This window comes from Ziziphus jujuba, chromosome 8 (assembly GCF_031755915.1).
Source record: "Ziziphus jujuba cultivar Dongzao chromosome 8, ASM3175591v1".
Taxonomy (NCBI): domain Eukaryota; kingdom Viridiplantae; phylum Streptophyta; class Magnoliopsida; order Rosales; family Rhamnaceae; genus Ziziphus; species Ziziphus jujuba.
The window spans coordinates 12,086,252-12,101,388 of record NC_083386.1 but is presented as its reverse complement, the minus strand read 5'-3'; the positions used below and the strand labels follow the sequence as shown (position 1 = coordinate 12,101,388).

At 31.9% G+C, this 15,137-nt stretch overlaps 3 protein-coding genes across 8 annotated transcripts; 2 read left to right on the top strand and 1 right to left on the bottom strand.

Moving 5' to 3' along the window:
* The first annotated feature begins 312 nt into the window (after window positions 1-312).
* On the top strand, window positions 313-1,549 carry LOC107413516 (RING-H2 finger protein ATL51). Its single transcript, XM_016021475.4, has one exon. It carries the CDS (start codon window positions 800-802, stop codon window positions 1,322-1,324), a length of 525 nt encoding a protein of 174 aa, XP_015876961.2. The 5' UTR covers window positions 313-799; the 3' UTR covers window positions 1,325-1,549.
* A 3,967-nt stretch (window positions 1,550-5,516) lies between these two features.
* Window positions 5,517-7,734, top strand: LOC107413501 (uncharacterized). 6 transcript variants are annotated; one of them, XM_048469374.2, is made up of 2 exons: window positions 5,517-5,665; window positions 5,956-7,734. In XM_048469374.2, exon 2 carries the CDS (start codon window positions 6,322-6,324, stop codon window positions 7,282-7,284), a length of 963 nt encoding a protein of 320 aa, XP_048325331.2. In that variant the 5' UTR covers window positions 5,517-5,665; window positions 5,956-6,321; the 3' UTR covers window positions 7,285-7,734. The 6 variants fall into 6 exon arrangements, with proteins under 6 accessions (XP_048325331.2, XP_048325332.2, XP_048325333.2 ...); XM_048469375.2 differs by having other exon boundaries at window positions 5,647-5,665; window positions 5,976-7,734; XM_048469376.2 differs by lacking the exon at window positions 5,517-5,665 and having other exon boundaries at window positions 5,742-7,289; window positions 7,425-7,734.
* Window positions 7,735-8,973: 1,239 nt separating this feature from the next.
* On the bottom strand, window positions 8,974-13,537 carry LOC107413498 (geranylgeranyl transferase type-1 subunit beta). The gene is made up of 11 exons (XM_016021454.4): window positions 13,116-13,537; window positions 12,515-12,590; window positions 12,152-12,210; window positions 11,797-11,936; window positions 11,240-11,295; window positions 11,073-11,149; window positions 10,871-10,916; window positions 10,273-10,397; window positions 10,003-10,070; window positions 9,834-9,921; window positions 8,974-9,287 (listed from the first exon to the last, which is right to left on the bottom strand). Exons 1-11 carry the CDS (start codon window positions 13,305-13,307, stop codon window positions 9,135-9,137), a joined length of 1,080 nt encoding a protein of 359 aa, XP_015876940.2. The 5' UTR covers window positions 13,308-13,537; the 3' UTR covers window positions 8,974-9,134.
* Window positions 13,538-15,137: the final 1,600 nt, after the last annotated feature.

Sequence of the window (15,137 nt, the reverse complement as noted above, 5' to 3'; positions counted from 1 at the left end):
TAACGATAGATAAAAGCATTTAATGGGCAACGCAATCGAATTAGGAATTTATCCATATGCTTCCATAGCTATGCTAACAATAGTATAATCAACTTTTGCTTGATTGGTAGCTTTTTATTATTACCTATCGTTATTTCTGATTTGCGAGTGGGTGAATTTGAATTCAAAAAGCTAATTGGATATTGAGGTCTTATCATGTTTCACTATTTTAAGATTTTTTGGCGACAATGTCTTCAAGTGGAGAGAATAGAATGACAAAGGTCATTGTTACATCGCATAAATCCCAAATCCCCAATGTCAAAAAGATATGGTAAATTCCAAAGAAGTGCATCCTATAAGGCACAAACCCAAAAATAATTTATTTAGACACATGTACAACAATAAATTTTTAATTAAATACACAAAATAACTAATTTATTAATTAGTACTAACTGTTGAAGTAAGATTTATATTCCAATCAATAATTGAAAAAATACAGATTAAATAATAATAATAAGGTTGATAAGCAAAGCTAAATATTGGAATCTGATGGCTAACTGGGTATCTTCTTTTACCCTTGAATGACTACAAAATCAAAGTTCAAGGTGCACCATCGCTGAACCTCCATATTTGAATAGGTCAAGTGGGCCCACTTTGAGGCCCACCTAGAGTTTCAGCCGAAGAACCATGTATATTTTCTCTTAAATAATTAGATGATAAAAAGACAATAAACTCTTGCTATCACCGCCCTTACCATGTAATTTTCAATGGGTCACACTACCACTTTGGCATTTGAGCCATTTGCTATGTTCTCTTTTCCATGGCTGATCATCAGAATGACAACATTTTTGATAACTCCGTGCCTTTTCTTCTCTTTGCGGTTGGATCGGCAGCATTTATGGTCACACTCTACCACTGCCTGGTAGCCTGCTGGTTCCGGCGTGGCCAAGACATCACTGGACAACAACCGCAAAGTTCCCGGCCCAACAGACTTAACTCCCTCAACAGTATTGATTCATCCGCGGCCCAACTTATACCGGCCCATAAGCATAAAAAAGGTTTAGGTTTGGTAGGGGAAGATGGTGCTTGTGCTGTGTGCCTTTGTGAATTTGAAGAGGGTGAAGAATTGAGAACTTTACCAGAATGCATGCACTCATTCCACGTACCATGCATCGACATGTGGCTTTATTCGCATCCCAACTGTCCTGTTTGTCGGACGGATGCGGTGCCCTCACTACATGTGTCTCGGCATGCATCGGATTCCGATTCTGTTGCAGGTGAGGTTGAGATAAGCTTGGATGCAAGAACACTGCAAGACAATGTTTTGCAAACAAGGAGGGTGTGATGGTGAAAGGAGGTTGTTTGTATTATTTGTTGAGGTTGCTTAAAGATTAGTCTTAGAGTTTAATTCTACAAAGTAACTTTATATTTGGATAATAAAGAATGTGATTGTAACCTGTATATGTACCACATTATTAATTGTTGAATAGGCAAATTGCGTAAGGAAAATTTTACGTTTAAGGTGTTTATTGTGTATTGGATGCTATTGATTCAAATAAAAGGAAGATGCTATTGATAAAAAAGATGTATATCAATAGGTTATGTCATATTGGTTATAAGGTCTAAATCATGGTTCCATTTCAGGACTTGTGAGTTTGTGATTTGGGTGACCTATTCAGGTTAGATCAAATTCTGAACTATAATTTGAATCTAGAAAAAACTTGCACCCTAAAAAAGAGGGAAAAAAAAAAAAAAAAAGGTTAAGTCGACCTCAGTAACAATTTAAGGGTATTTTTTTTTAGCACAAAATGAAATATTGGCAGGCCTAGGAAATGGTATTATTCAAGATATATGTATATTCATGTAGGAATTTGAAATTTGGGCATATAATCAATGTTTATAAGAGATCAATTTCATTAAGGGATACTTTGAAAAAAAATGTTATTTATCACAACTATTATGGTGATAATTATATATAGGTTCTACACAATTTAATAATTCACAAAAAAAAATGACAATTTGATATTAATACTGTAGGCTTACTTTCCTATATAGATTTTCATATTTAAATAGTCAAAAGAGATTTAAAATTGAACCAATTAAATCATCATATTAGCAATAAATAATCTCTAGTGGCCATAGATAACAAAAATTTAGTGCATCCTTCTCACAATGCTGTGTGCTTTGGTAACAAAATTCCCTTCTTCCTTGTCACTTGTTAGTAAGGTATTTTTTATTTAATCTTGAATTAAAATCTCAAATGCAAGATTGGTCTTTCTCTCTCTCTCTCTCTCTCTCTCTCTCTTTTTCTCTCCATATATATATATATATATATATATATATATAGTCTTTTACTGTGCGGATGATCCGCATGCAGACGTATCCAAAGCTTACGGTTTTTGGATAAAAACATCAGTTTTGTTGTACATTATATACATCAAAATCGACGCTTTTATCCTGAATACAGTCCGCACCGTAAAATTATCCTATATATATATATAGTATTATTATTATCTTTTAAAAGGGGAATTAATAAAATTTGAACGAGATTATCATTCTTCTACATATTTCATGGTAGAAAAAGATATTGGGGTCATGTAACCCATTTTGTGCACCATTTTGTCCCTAAGAGAGACATTGAAATTTGACCATTCATATAAGGAAAAGTAGACATCACATAATAGACAAATAGAAAATTACATAGATATAAAAAGCATTGTCATATACACAAAATTCCGATAGTAAAATTAGGTCATCCAAAATTAATCCCATGCCTATCAGCCATTTGTGGTCATATAATATCTGTCTGTCACCAACATTTTCCATATTTCATTTTGTGGTCCAGTTGTGCAACCAAAAGGCCAGGCCACCAACAAAGTGACTGAAGCTAATGTCAATTGGTCACTTTCGGATTGCTATAAATACAAATGCAAAATCCCAATAATACTTTGTCCGGGAAGACCATAAATAAATAAATAAGAAGATCCCAATAATACTACATTGTTAAATTAAATGATTATTATGTCCAGAAAAATAAATAAATAAATTCAATGATTTTAGGATTTTGTTACTGCCTTTACTTGTCCGACCAATGCGGGCATCTTGACGTTGGCTGGCCATTGACACACTGCAATTGCTCAATTAAGGCCACCTTGATAAGTTATTATATTCATATGAGTTGGTGAGGCAGTTATTTCTATCAGTATTGGATAATTGATTAATTATATAAGTCTTTTTTTTTTTTTTGGGCCGAAAGTTAATTATATAAGTCATGCATGGATTTTATTGTTAAATTTTAAGAAAAATTTCATCTACACTTTCGAGATTAGGTGAAATTTCATTTCCATTTGTGAAATTGGAAAAATCATCGTTTATCTTAGAAGTTTGTATTATTATTATTTATTATATTCGGAGTTGATATTTAATAAAATAAATTTATGTATAATCTACCTTACTCTTACTCTTACATGTCAAAATAAATATTACATTATATATTATTTACTTTATAATAGAGTACATTAAAAAATATCATTTATGATAAAGTTCATTTATATAATGATAAATAATATAAGTAAAAAATAATAAATATATTACAATTTTTAATATATATTATTTATAAAAAGATCATAAAATAATGATTTGACATTAACTTTGAAACTATGCGGTAAAATAGAGCTTTTCTAAATTAGTTAACTTAAAAATCAATTTCAAAGGTGATAAATGATGATTCTTTTCAAAATCTCAAAGGACATAAGCAATGACTTTTCAAACTTTGAAAAGTGTAAATAAATTTTCATCAAACTTTAAAAGTGTAAATGGAATTTTCTCTAAATATTATGTTTTTTAATTATAAAATAATGTCAAAAAAGCGTTTCATTATGTCTCATTTTGTCAGGATTTGACCAAATTATTTATTTGATATACCCTAGGTTAGTTTATAGACAATGTGTATTGGAATTTAAGGATTTTTTTTTTTTTAATGAATAGAGTTGTTAAATAGGAAAGCTAGACAGTAAATTGTTTTTTTTTTTCCCCTTTATGTTTTATATATTAACAAAAAAAAAAAAATCTCTAACCGTTCATGCATAGGTGTTTTTTATTATTAATGTTATTATTTTTTCTTTCTTGTCAAAGATTACAATATATTTTGAATTAAAGAGGAGGGTGATTTTATAGAAAAAATTGAATCATGTATATTTTTAATAATTTTACCACTAGGTCAAGCATACAAACACTGTAAAACTGTATATTTGAATATCATATGTTGAAACATATATTAAAAATGAAAAAAGAGGCTAAAAAATTGATAAGCTCTTTACACTGTCATCTTTAAAATAAGTGGATTTGAGTCATTCTTCCCCTCAAATATATTGCTTTAGAAGATGCTAGCTTGGCCTTGGCTAATTTGGGCAAAGACATTAAAAAATAATAAATCATAGCATAATACACAAGAAAGATAGGGGAAGAATTTTCTTTTGAGGTTTTTCTTTTTCTTCCTTCAAAAAAAAAAAATTATTCAGATTCTCTTTCCCATTTACTATGCATATTGCATTCATATGTCACGGGCACATAATAGAGAATCAGAAAAAGAAAATCCAGACTAAATTAATTGTACCTTGATTAAAGGAAGCTTTTTAACATGTTTTGGTCTCCTTGATTTTCACTGATAAACATGATGTTTTTGTGAGAAGATAACAAGCCCTAGATATAGATGCCTCAAGTCCAAATATAATAATGGTCATCGTTTAAAATATGCAATCAAACCCAGTTGTAGCAACTTTATATATTCATACAAGAGTTGTAAAGCTGCCCACTCTTACTCGTCAATCAATAAAATAAAATGTGTCTTTTTTTTTATTTTTTATTTTCAATTATAATATTTTAAAATTTTATTTCTAATGTAAAATGAAAATGTACTAATATATCAAATAGCAAGGATGTTATTTAATTAATAATATAAAATTAAACCCTAATTGGATAATGATAATTTTTATTATTAAACACATCAATAAAATTTCTATATAAAATGGAAATTACTTTTTAAGATATTGAGTATATATATATATATATATATATATTTACAGGACAATGACACCAAAAACTAATTTTTGATTAGTAAAAACTACTTTTCGATAAATGAGAAGAAAATATCATAATTTGGGTTTGGTGAAGAGAAAAAGTTAGCATTGAAAGTGTTTAGAATGCTTTTGTTTTCATCATTTAAAAGCTAGTTTTTAGCCTGTGGTCGGTTATCTTTCAGTTTACCATAAATGCAGAGAATGTGAAAGGCAAAAAGAAATTGGGAAAATAAAAAGCTTATATTCTTTTTTAATTACAAGACATTAATCAACTTGTGGGATTTTCAGGACAAAAATGTTTTTAGCGGTTGGAATTTGGAGTCAAAAACAGAATCATCCTCTGCGAGACCATAGTTTAAAGGGAGGGGGAAAAAAAAAAAAAAAAATCTATCTCCATGGGCATAAAATGTAGAATATAAGCCAAGTTTTATAATTTTTATTTTTTTTTAATTTTTTGATAGACAGAATATTGTCAAAGTTAATTAGGATATTTAGTGACATGACCTTTCTTTTTGATACCATGTGAGAAATCCTCGAGGGACGTGACTTTTCAACCATAAACTAGTCAGCTATTTGCCGTTTCTCTGCCATGTTGCTAATTCATCCAGGTGATTTCCCCTCCTTTTTATTTATTTATTATTTTATTTTATTATTATTATTTTTTACCTCTCCATTTGACAAAGTGGCTTTTACTATAAACATGCTTGTTTTCCTGGCTGGGGGGGTTTTTAGATTGCTATTAATTTGAGGCATAACTCAGCATGTGATTATTCACAACTAGATGGGCAAGTTTTTAGTGGGTTTAAAGTGAAAAAGCTTTTGTAATAATGTTTCATCATTTAAGGGTATGATTTTCAGAGGAAAATTTTTTTTTAAAAAGAGCTTTTTTTTTTTTCAGTGATAGTTTTGTTTCAGCAGGTGGGTATTCGAGGCTTTGTTATTTGGCAGAGATAAAGTTAGTACTGTATGGTAAAGAGAAGCACTAAGAGTATGATATGTTCTGTAAACTTCCAGTCAAATTTCATATCTAAAGGCTCCAGAGAAGATTGCAACCGTTCAGAATACCTCAGTAAGCCTTTTTTTGTTCCCTTCACTTTTTTGTGGATTCTTTATGTGGGAAAATTATAGGAGTTTTTAATGGTTTCCCAAGATAATGTGTGAACGTTAAGCTTTGTATATGAATATTTTCTAAGGCAAACGTTGGTTCTTTCATTTTTATTTTATTTTATTTTTTTTCCTAATGTGATTTTTTGGGAGAACAAAAATGAAATCTTTGAGTAGTGTAGGACTTGGTCTGAGTGTAGTTTTCGGTTGCCTATTCTTGGCTCTTGTTGCTGAGCTCTACTACTTGTTATGGTGGAAGAAGAGGTTCACAAGCAGAGAGATTGAAAATGATTATAGCAGTCCAGCAAAAGAGCTATTCTACATGTTTTGCTGGAGAAGACATTCTTCTTTAACCCACACAGCTCTGAATCCCCAAGAGCTTTGTTCAACAATGAGAATCACAGACTCACTTGTCCATGATCAACCAAATGCTCAGCTTCAAATCCACTCAAACAGCGATTTTCTGCTCAAACCCTTTGGGGAAGATGGGATTGAAACAGAGTTCATGAGGCTGCAAAACCCATCTGCTCCTCCTAGATTCCTCTTCACAATCATAGAGGAAACAAAGGAAGATTTGGAATCTGATGATGGGAAATCTAGAGGTGATAGAAGCAGAAAAGGGTCGAGAAATAGAAGCTTAAGTGATTTGATTCTGACAGTTGAAACTCCATATTTGACTCCAATGGCTTCCCCACCTTTTTTCACACCTCCTCTTACTCCTGTGAATTCCTCATATAACCAGAATGGATTTAACCCACTTTTTGAATCAGCAACAGATGCAGAGTTCAACAGAATAAGATCATCACCACCACCAAAATTCAAGTTCTTGCAAGAAGCAGAGGAAAAACTTAGGAGGAAAAAAATGTTAGAAGAAGAAGCTGATGAGAAAGTTTTTCATAGGTATGAGAATATTCATCATCATGATAAGGGAAATAAAGCTCCTGCAATGTCTAAGTTCCTTAAAGATGAAGAAGATGGTCCTTTTATCACGATCACTGTTGACAAGAACAAAGATATGGAACTTAATCGTCATGCTCATTTACAACCACAATACCATTCAAGCAGTACCACTTCTCAGGTACTGCCTCTGGCTTCTTCACCTTCAAAATTCAGATCACACTAGATTAGGTAGAACCAAATTAGTAATGGGTTTTGTTTCTTTTTCTTTTTTTTCTTGGATTTATTAGAACTTTTTTTTTTGGTGAACTTATTCTGGGTTCTGTTTTTTTCTTCTTCTTTTTTCCTTCTTCATCTTCCTTGTAGGCTGTTTGGAGGGTTTCAGTTATAGGGTAACCTGAAAACTAATCTTAATGATAATGTATTATTGAATTTTCATCAATGGTGGCTTTGTGGGGGGGGACAACGTTCTCTGCAGACATGATGTTCAGAGATGCGTGGTGGTGGAGGAAAGTGGGAGACTTGTGGGGTTATTTGTTTTATTCAATCTCCATGTCTCCTGAATTGTCTGATACCTGTAATCATTCTTGTGAGTGATGCTACTGCTCATTGTTCTTGTCCTTAAGGGCACTGTAAAGTGTAAAGCTCTTTTAAGACAACTCTCTCTCTTTCTCTCTCTCTGCCATGTCACGGCTTTGTATTTCTTTTTGTTGCATGCGTGCTTCCCCACTGTTTAACTTTCAGTACAAAAAAGATTTAGACCGTCTGATTAACAATAATACAACAAAGTAGATGTGACAGGATCACCAAGTGGGCCATCATAGATTTAGGGTTTTTATCTCATTTTATTGTTGTTGTTGTTGTTGTTGTTGTTGTTGTTGAGACTTTGAGAAGAGAGAAGTAAAAAAAAAAATCATCCAACAAAATGACAAAGTTGAGAAAAGGAAAGTGGGTGATTTGTGACCTGTGAGATGTTGGTTTTAGGCTTTTTCCTAAACAACAAGAACATGGAGATTGTCCCGTGAAATTGGCTCCCTGGAATAAGCCTGAAAGGTTCATCCCACCCAAAAGAATCATTTCAGGCTTTTACTCTTTTATTGCCACATCCATGGCTACTCATCTTGAGCTTCAATGTTTGGAAAACTGGTGGACCCAGTAGTTAATCATGTTTTTCTTTTCTTTTCTTTTCTTTTCTTTTCTTTTCCCTTTTGGAATGTGCAACTGCAATCTCAAGTCAATTGCAAAATGGGTGGACCGTATTGCTTCGGTAGCATTTGATTATGGGTTTCAGGTATGGTCACTTGGACTGTAACAGATATTAGCTAGGCGCTTTCTTTTTTATTTTGCTATACAGAGCAATTTCCAATTTTAAGTCTGTGTTACCATTTCAGTTAGCTGATGTTAAAGTCGCCTCGCATGTGAATTGTATATATAATTCGATGCCAACTTCTGTGGCAGGATAATCTATCATTGTTATCAGAGGCATGCAATAGCCTTTGAAAAAAAAGGGTTCATGAGCTCAAAGAGTCTATCTATTTTCACAATTGAAAAAAAAAAAAAAAATCATGATGGTTTGAGTGCATGGATTTTTTTCACAAGTGAAAACAAAAAAAAACAAAAAAAAGTTAGAAATTAAAAAATCATCATGGTTTGAGTGCATGGATTTCTTTCACAAGTGAAAAAAATTATCATGGTTTGAATGCATGGACTCTTCACTACCAAAAATGCCAATCTATTGAGCAACCGAGCAAGATATGTACTTTGTCAAAATCAAAAAATACCGTGGACGTAACAAAAACTTGTTATACAACGTTCTACCCTGAGACTGATTAACGTGATTAATTATAAAATATAAAGACAAAAGAAAGACGACTTTAAAAAATTAATCTAACAAATGGCAAGGAACAAGGTTAGATGCTTGCAGAAACAATTTTGACATTACGAAATAAAATTATATTTATGGTCAACACTTAGTCAAGACGTACATTATCATAACTCTTAGGGTAAGACACAACCTGTCCAATTGGACATTGTATTTTTGGGGGAAAAAAAATGCTACGACGAGGATAAGAACAATCACATGATATCCATGGCAGCAATATCAGATATTCCCAGTTCAACACAAAGTGGGTTCAGGCCAGGTTCTTCCAATAGACTGAATGCTGTAAATCCATAATAGGAGTGATACAGATCAGGCAAATCTCCAGGGAACTTGCTGAAACCACCATACTGTCAAAAGAAGATAAGAGCAACAAATTCAGGATTTTATCAAGCATACTGTTTATCTCCAATGATATGCACAAGGATATCATACAAGTAGCCTATCATAACTAACACCATTTACATTAGAGATTAATTTTACTTACCAATTCAAGACCAAAAAACAATAATAATAAAATTAAAATAATAATAATAAAATAAAAATAATAATAATAAAATCTTTATAGATCAATGTGAAACAATTCTAGCACCACACTTCCCAATTCTAATACTAGCCTCTCACATCCCAATAACACGGTCCTTTTGGCACTTAAATGTGCATATTCAATCATCAAGTCATGATGACCATCGTATAACATGCTGTTTGAATGACGTTTGCACCTCTGTGGCATAAGTTACTTCCTCCGTTCCCATCATAAGTTTGATTCAATAAACTCAATTATTTGTACGGATGGGCCATAGAAATAATAGATTATGCATGGCCCATCAAAAAGAAAGTTAGTTTTATGTATCAGCTATAGGTTTTAGAGCAAGAGGATAGGAGAAGCACAGCACCTTAGACTGACAAGCTAGCAAAAATCCACGTAGAGATATCACGTCAATGAATTTGTAACCCCCTAAAATCTTCAATGTTCCTCCGATCCTACAAAATACATTGCCCTTGTCAATGTGCAAAAATTTCCAAGTAATTTTGTAGAAATTCTGAAAACGCTATTTCACCTACCAGAATGCATAACACGGGTCACTAGACTTGTTGGGTCTACCTTGAAATCCACCATCACTCGCTTGCCTCTGCAGCATAAAAGAACAAAAGAAGATATTCCTCCATGAAAAGAACAAAACATATTTGAACTTTCTTGTTTTAATGAAACTCTAATTATCAAAAGGAAAAATAGTGGAACCATTGTTTTGGATCCATTTTCTCATTTTAGAAAAATAGCAACCATTCAGTGCATAGTTGTAATGCTTCAAATATCAGTTGAAGAAAACAAACCTTCAAGATCCAATCCAGAAGCAATGGTGCATTTACAATGGAAGATGAACCATTCTTAGAGAGAAGGTCATCTTCAATGAAGCCCATTAACCGAAGAGATGCGACAGCACAATAAGTTGCCCCACCTGTGCCACTAACAATAAACACATCGGTAAATATGAAGGAGCTTTATAGCTTCAAAATTCAAGCAATCTATATTGAAACGCTAGTCTACAAAATTATACTTTCCCATATCTAGTTCTTATTTTTTCTTGGTCAGAGGGCCATGGGGAAATAAGATCCTGAGTAATGAAATACTAGAACAAAATACTTGGATGAAAAAAGTGGCACTGAAATACATCACTATTGGATTAAAAAGAGAATAAGGGAAAGGAGAGCAATAGTCCATGACAAGAAAGAAAGATATTCAGATTTTGAACAGCCTCTAAAAAATAGGGGGGAGCCACCAGGCTTGGTCCCTAAACAGTGATATTTGGAGTCCATGGACAAATTCAGGTGAATGTTGATTAATTGAACAAATTCTTCTTTCTACAAATCAGTTCGCATACAATCACACTTCCATGACATAGGAAAGTCACATTAAATTGTTTCAACTCACCGTGCGATTCCAAACCAGGGATCAACCCAAAGCCACCATCATATGACTGAAAGTACAATATTATTATGAATTAGTATCTATACCAGGATATCAGTTATCTGGAAATTAAGATTTAGATGCAACATATGTAATAGCAAACAAATGATTACAAAGGTAACAACACTGTCCAAGATAATAGCAGTAACAATTTAACAATGCAGACCTGACAATTCAATATGTAATCCTTGGCTTTCTCCCTGTCCATACCACTCCAGTTTTCCAACATAGAACAGATAGCGGCTGATACATCAAATAGCTATATTCATACTACATTAACAAGCAATTTGAAATAAAACTTTATAGTACAATCATCAAACCATTCTTTCTTACCAGCACAATAAATGAACCGAAGATCTGTCTCTGCCCCTGTGTGAATAGGCATAAAGCTGCCAAAATAAGAAGAAATGCCAAGGATTCATCAGTAAAATTCCAGGAAGATATGCACAAAAGTTAGAACAAATAAAGGTAGGGGGCTAGGCTGATGAATAAGTAACCACATTTCAGATCGGTATCTGGGCCACCACAAATATAATATAACCATAAGACAAAAGCCTAATATAAAATTTTCTCTACATAATTCAAAGAATGCAACAGCAAACATCTAATATACATGTCCCCTTGGGGAAGACGACAAGGCAATGACCACTGGTGCCGGCCCCTAGGTGTTGGGCTCGATCAGACCTTGAGCTAAAAAATCCCCCTCCCCCAATTTAACATATGTCCCAAAAAAAAAAATCTCATGCATGCTCCACGCAACTTGTATGCATGCAGCATGACTTTTAGAAAAAGTGTAATGAAAATCATACAAACTAGAGTAATAAATTCAAGTCTATGTGTGCATATGTTGATCAACAAAGAGTTCAAGCAAGAAAACACGTAAAGCATACCTCCCATCAGGCTTTTGGAGGTTTCTCATCGATCTCAATATTGGTTCAGAATCAATGTTAGCAAAGTTATAGCCAACTATCTTTAGTATGGCTAGAGCACAATAAGTGCTTGCCAAGTGACTGCCATTGTGAACCAAAACCTACAGGCATAATAAATTGGTTAGGTCCACAAAAAAATTTCAGAAATTCAAATAAGCTGTATGGTTGAAGGCAATTTCTGCACCAACTTCACTCTCTCGAGAGGAGAATATGTATTCAGATGCTAGATGAATTCAGAATTCTAAAGAATTAAAAAAACAAATAAATAAATAAAAAGTAAGAACAGGAAGCTTAGTGCATTACATGTTTCTCATACCCCATTATTATCAGGAGGAAATTTTGAACTTGCAGAACCATGGAATCCGTAAAATTCTCCTGAATCAAACCAACAGTCATTCGACAATTCTTTTTCTCTCATTTTGAATTTTAGAATTCAATAACTAAATAAAGCATGCTAAAAAAATGTATTCCAGTAAACACAAGGTGTAAGTAATGGAGAAACAGGGTATTCCACGCTATTCATTTATCTGTAACCATAGCTATCGTAGTCAAACCAACAAATTTAAATCACATTTCCCTAGCTATAGTAGTCAAACCAACAAATTCAAATCACATTTCCCTAGCTATAGTAGTCAAACCAACAAATTCAAACCACATTTCCCAGTAAGTAACAACATACCGTCTTCTAGCTCATATTCATTTCTTGGGAGAGCTTGAAAGAACAAAACCCAATTGGCAACAGCATCCTTGTCAACCTAAGAATCAAACCAAATAAGTACATGATCTAAAATTGTTAATTATATGTTTGTGAAAAACAATTAGGAGTCAAATTGTGTATGTAATCACTATAAGTTCATAGCCCCAACTGTCCCAGAAAACGTGTGAGCTATTACATAATTCAATTTTCCAAAGCACAAAATGACTATGCAAAAATTGTACTAAATTTCAAAAGCCCATCAATCTATTGCCGCAAAGACAATGCGAGAAAAAGGAAAATACAAGTCAAACGCTTCAAAACCTGAAGCAAGACTCACTAAGTTGGCAGTGTAGCAAAATCCAAAAGAAATATGTTAGCTTTCATAGTTACGAAGAAATTCTGAACATGTTACAATCTCAATTGTGCTTAGTAGCCATTTCCTAAAAACAGACTGTATTTTCCATTAGTTTTCTTAGAAACCAAACAAACAGTTTTTTTTTTTTTTTTTCCTGTAGTTTGCTTGCTCCGGAACGAAACACAGACAAAAGAAAGAGGGTTATAAAAAAAAGGGGTTTTGACGTACGCGATCAAGAGCTCCGAGGAGATGGAGACCGGAGATGACAAAGTGGGCGAGAGTGAGGCGGTTGATCTCTTGGTTCTGGTAATCAGTCGGTAAGAGATGGTACAACGTCTCCAGAAACAACACGTGGCGATCCCTGTCGAAGAAGTTGTCGGATGAAGACGGAGAATCGAATGGGTCCCAGTCGGAATCCATGGCCAAGATGTGAGAATCTCAGGGTACAAAATAGGATTCTGGGTTTTATGGTGTTTCGAAGCTCTTGGGGGCTTCTTTTGGATTTGCCTCAAAATAGTTGGAAACTGGAAAACCAAAACCAATAGAATTATGCACTGCTAGCTATGTTTTGCATTTTCCTTGATTGCTACGTTCCAAACGCTCTTTTGCTTCGGTCTTCCAATGGAATTATGCTTGCTGAGCTTCTAAGGAATTAAAAGGTAAGCTGCGAATTTAAAATTAAAAATAAAAAATAAAGTGAGCTAAGGAATTTTATTTTATTTATTTTTTTAAATCCTGTTAATTAAAGTTTTCATTCATATTTAAGTAGTAATATCAACAAAATGGAGTATTTAATTTTTTTATTTGCTAAAAAAAAAAAGTAATTATTACTCCACTCAAATTCTACGGTTTGTTTTGATTTCTTTTTTTCGTAAATGAAAAGTCTACTGTTTTTTCTCAACTATAAAAAATAAAAATAAAAAAAGAGTCTACTTTTTGCTTAGACGGAAACTTTAGATTTGAATCCCTTGGCCTTCACAGAAATAAATAAATAAATAAATTACTATAAATTCATATTGAAAGATATTCAATTACTTTGTATATGTTAAATAAACTAAATTGGTTTTCGTAAATAATAATAATAATAATAAACTACACTAATAATTTTTGCTTCAAACATTGTTTTCAATAAAAATTGGTCGAATACAGCAAAAAAAATATAAATTGGTGAAAAACACTAAAAATAGTGCTTTATGTAATTTATTTATTTTTTAAAATAGTCAAAGATGCATTCATTTTTTTTCAAAGAAAACTAATTGAAAATATAAGTGGAAGATTCATTTGATATTATGTTATACTTTTTTTAAGCATATATTATGTTATACTTAAAGTATAAACAACTCCATGTTATACTTTACGAACAGAGATTATTATTTTTTTTTTTGAAATAGTATTTTGTCATAATATTAAAAAAAGAATAGAGTTGTTTCTAAATACTATAAACTGAATTATGACATTTATATAAAATAATTATTAGGTTTCTAAATACTATAAATTGAATTATGACGTTCATATAAAATAATTGATTATTTTAAAATTATTTATATAAAATCATAAATATAATTTGGCTATCAAGTAGTAGGTATCAACTACTATCAAACTATGATATTTTCAGGGGAAAAAAAAAATCGTAATGTTTATTTTTAGCACTTTATATTAATCAATAATACATTTGACAAGGGTTCAACTTTATTTTTTCATTATTATAATCCCATACTAAATAGTTGTTTTATATAAACGCTAAAAATAGAGTTTTAGGGCTTATGTAATTTATATTTTTTTTTAAAAAAAAAGGTAGTCAAGCATGCATTCATTTTTATTTTTTTTTAAATAATAGAAAATATAAGTGGATGACTCATTCGATATTGTGTTATACTTTTCTGTAAGTGCATATTATTTTAAAGTCTATAAACTCAATTCCATGTTATACTTTAAGAACACAGATTTTTTTTTTTCTGAAATAATATTATGTCATAATATTAAAAAAATAATAAAGTTGTTTCTAAATAACTATAAATTGAATTATGACATTATATAAAATAATAGATTATTTTAGAATTATTTCAAAAATTATATATATATAATTTGGACTATCAACTAAGGGCATGAATTAGTCAATTATTTGCATTCTCAAACTAAGTTTGTATAATTTTAGAAATGCTCAAACTTGGCTTAAGTTCAAAAAATTTTGAAATTATTTAATCGAATTCAACTCAGTTTGTTACGTTATAAAAATTTTAAAACTTAAAT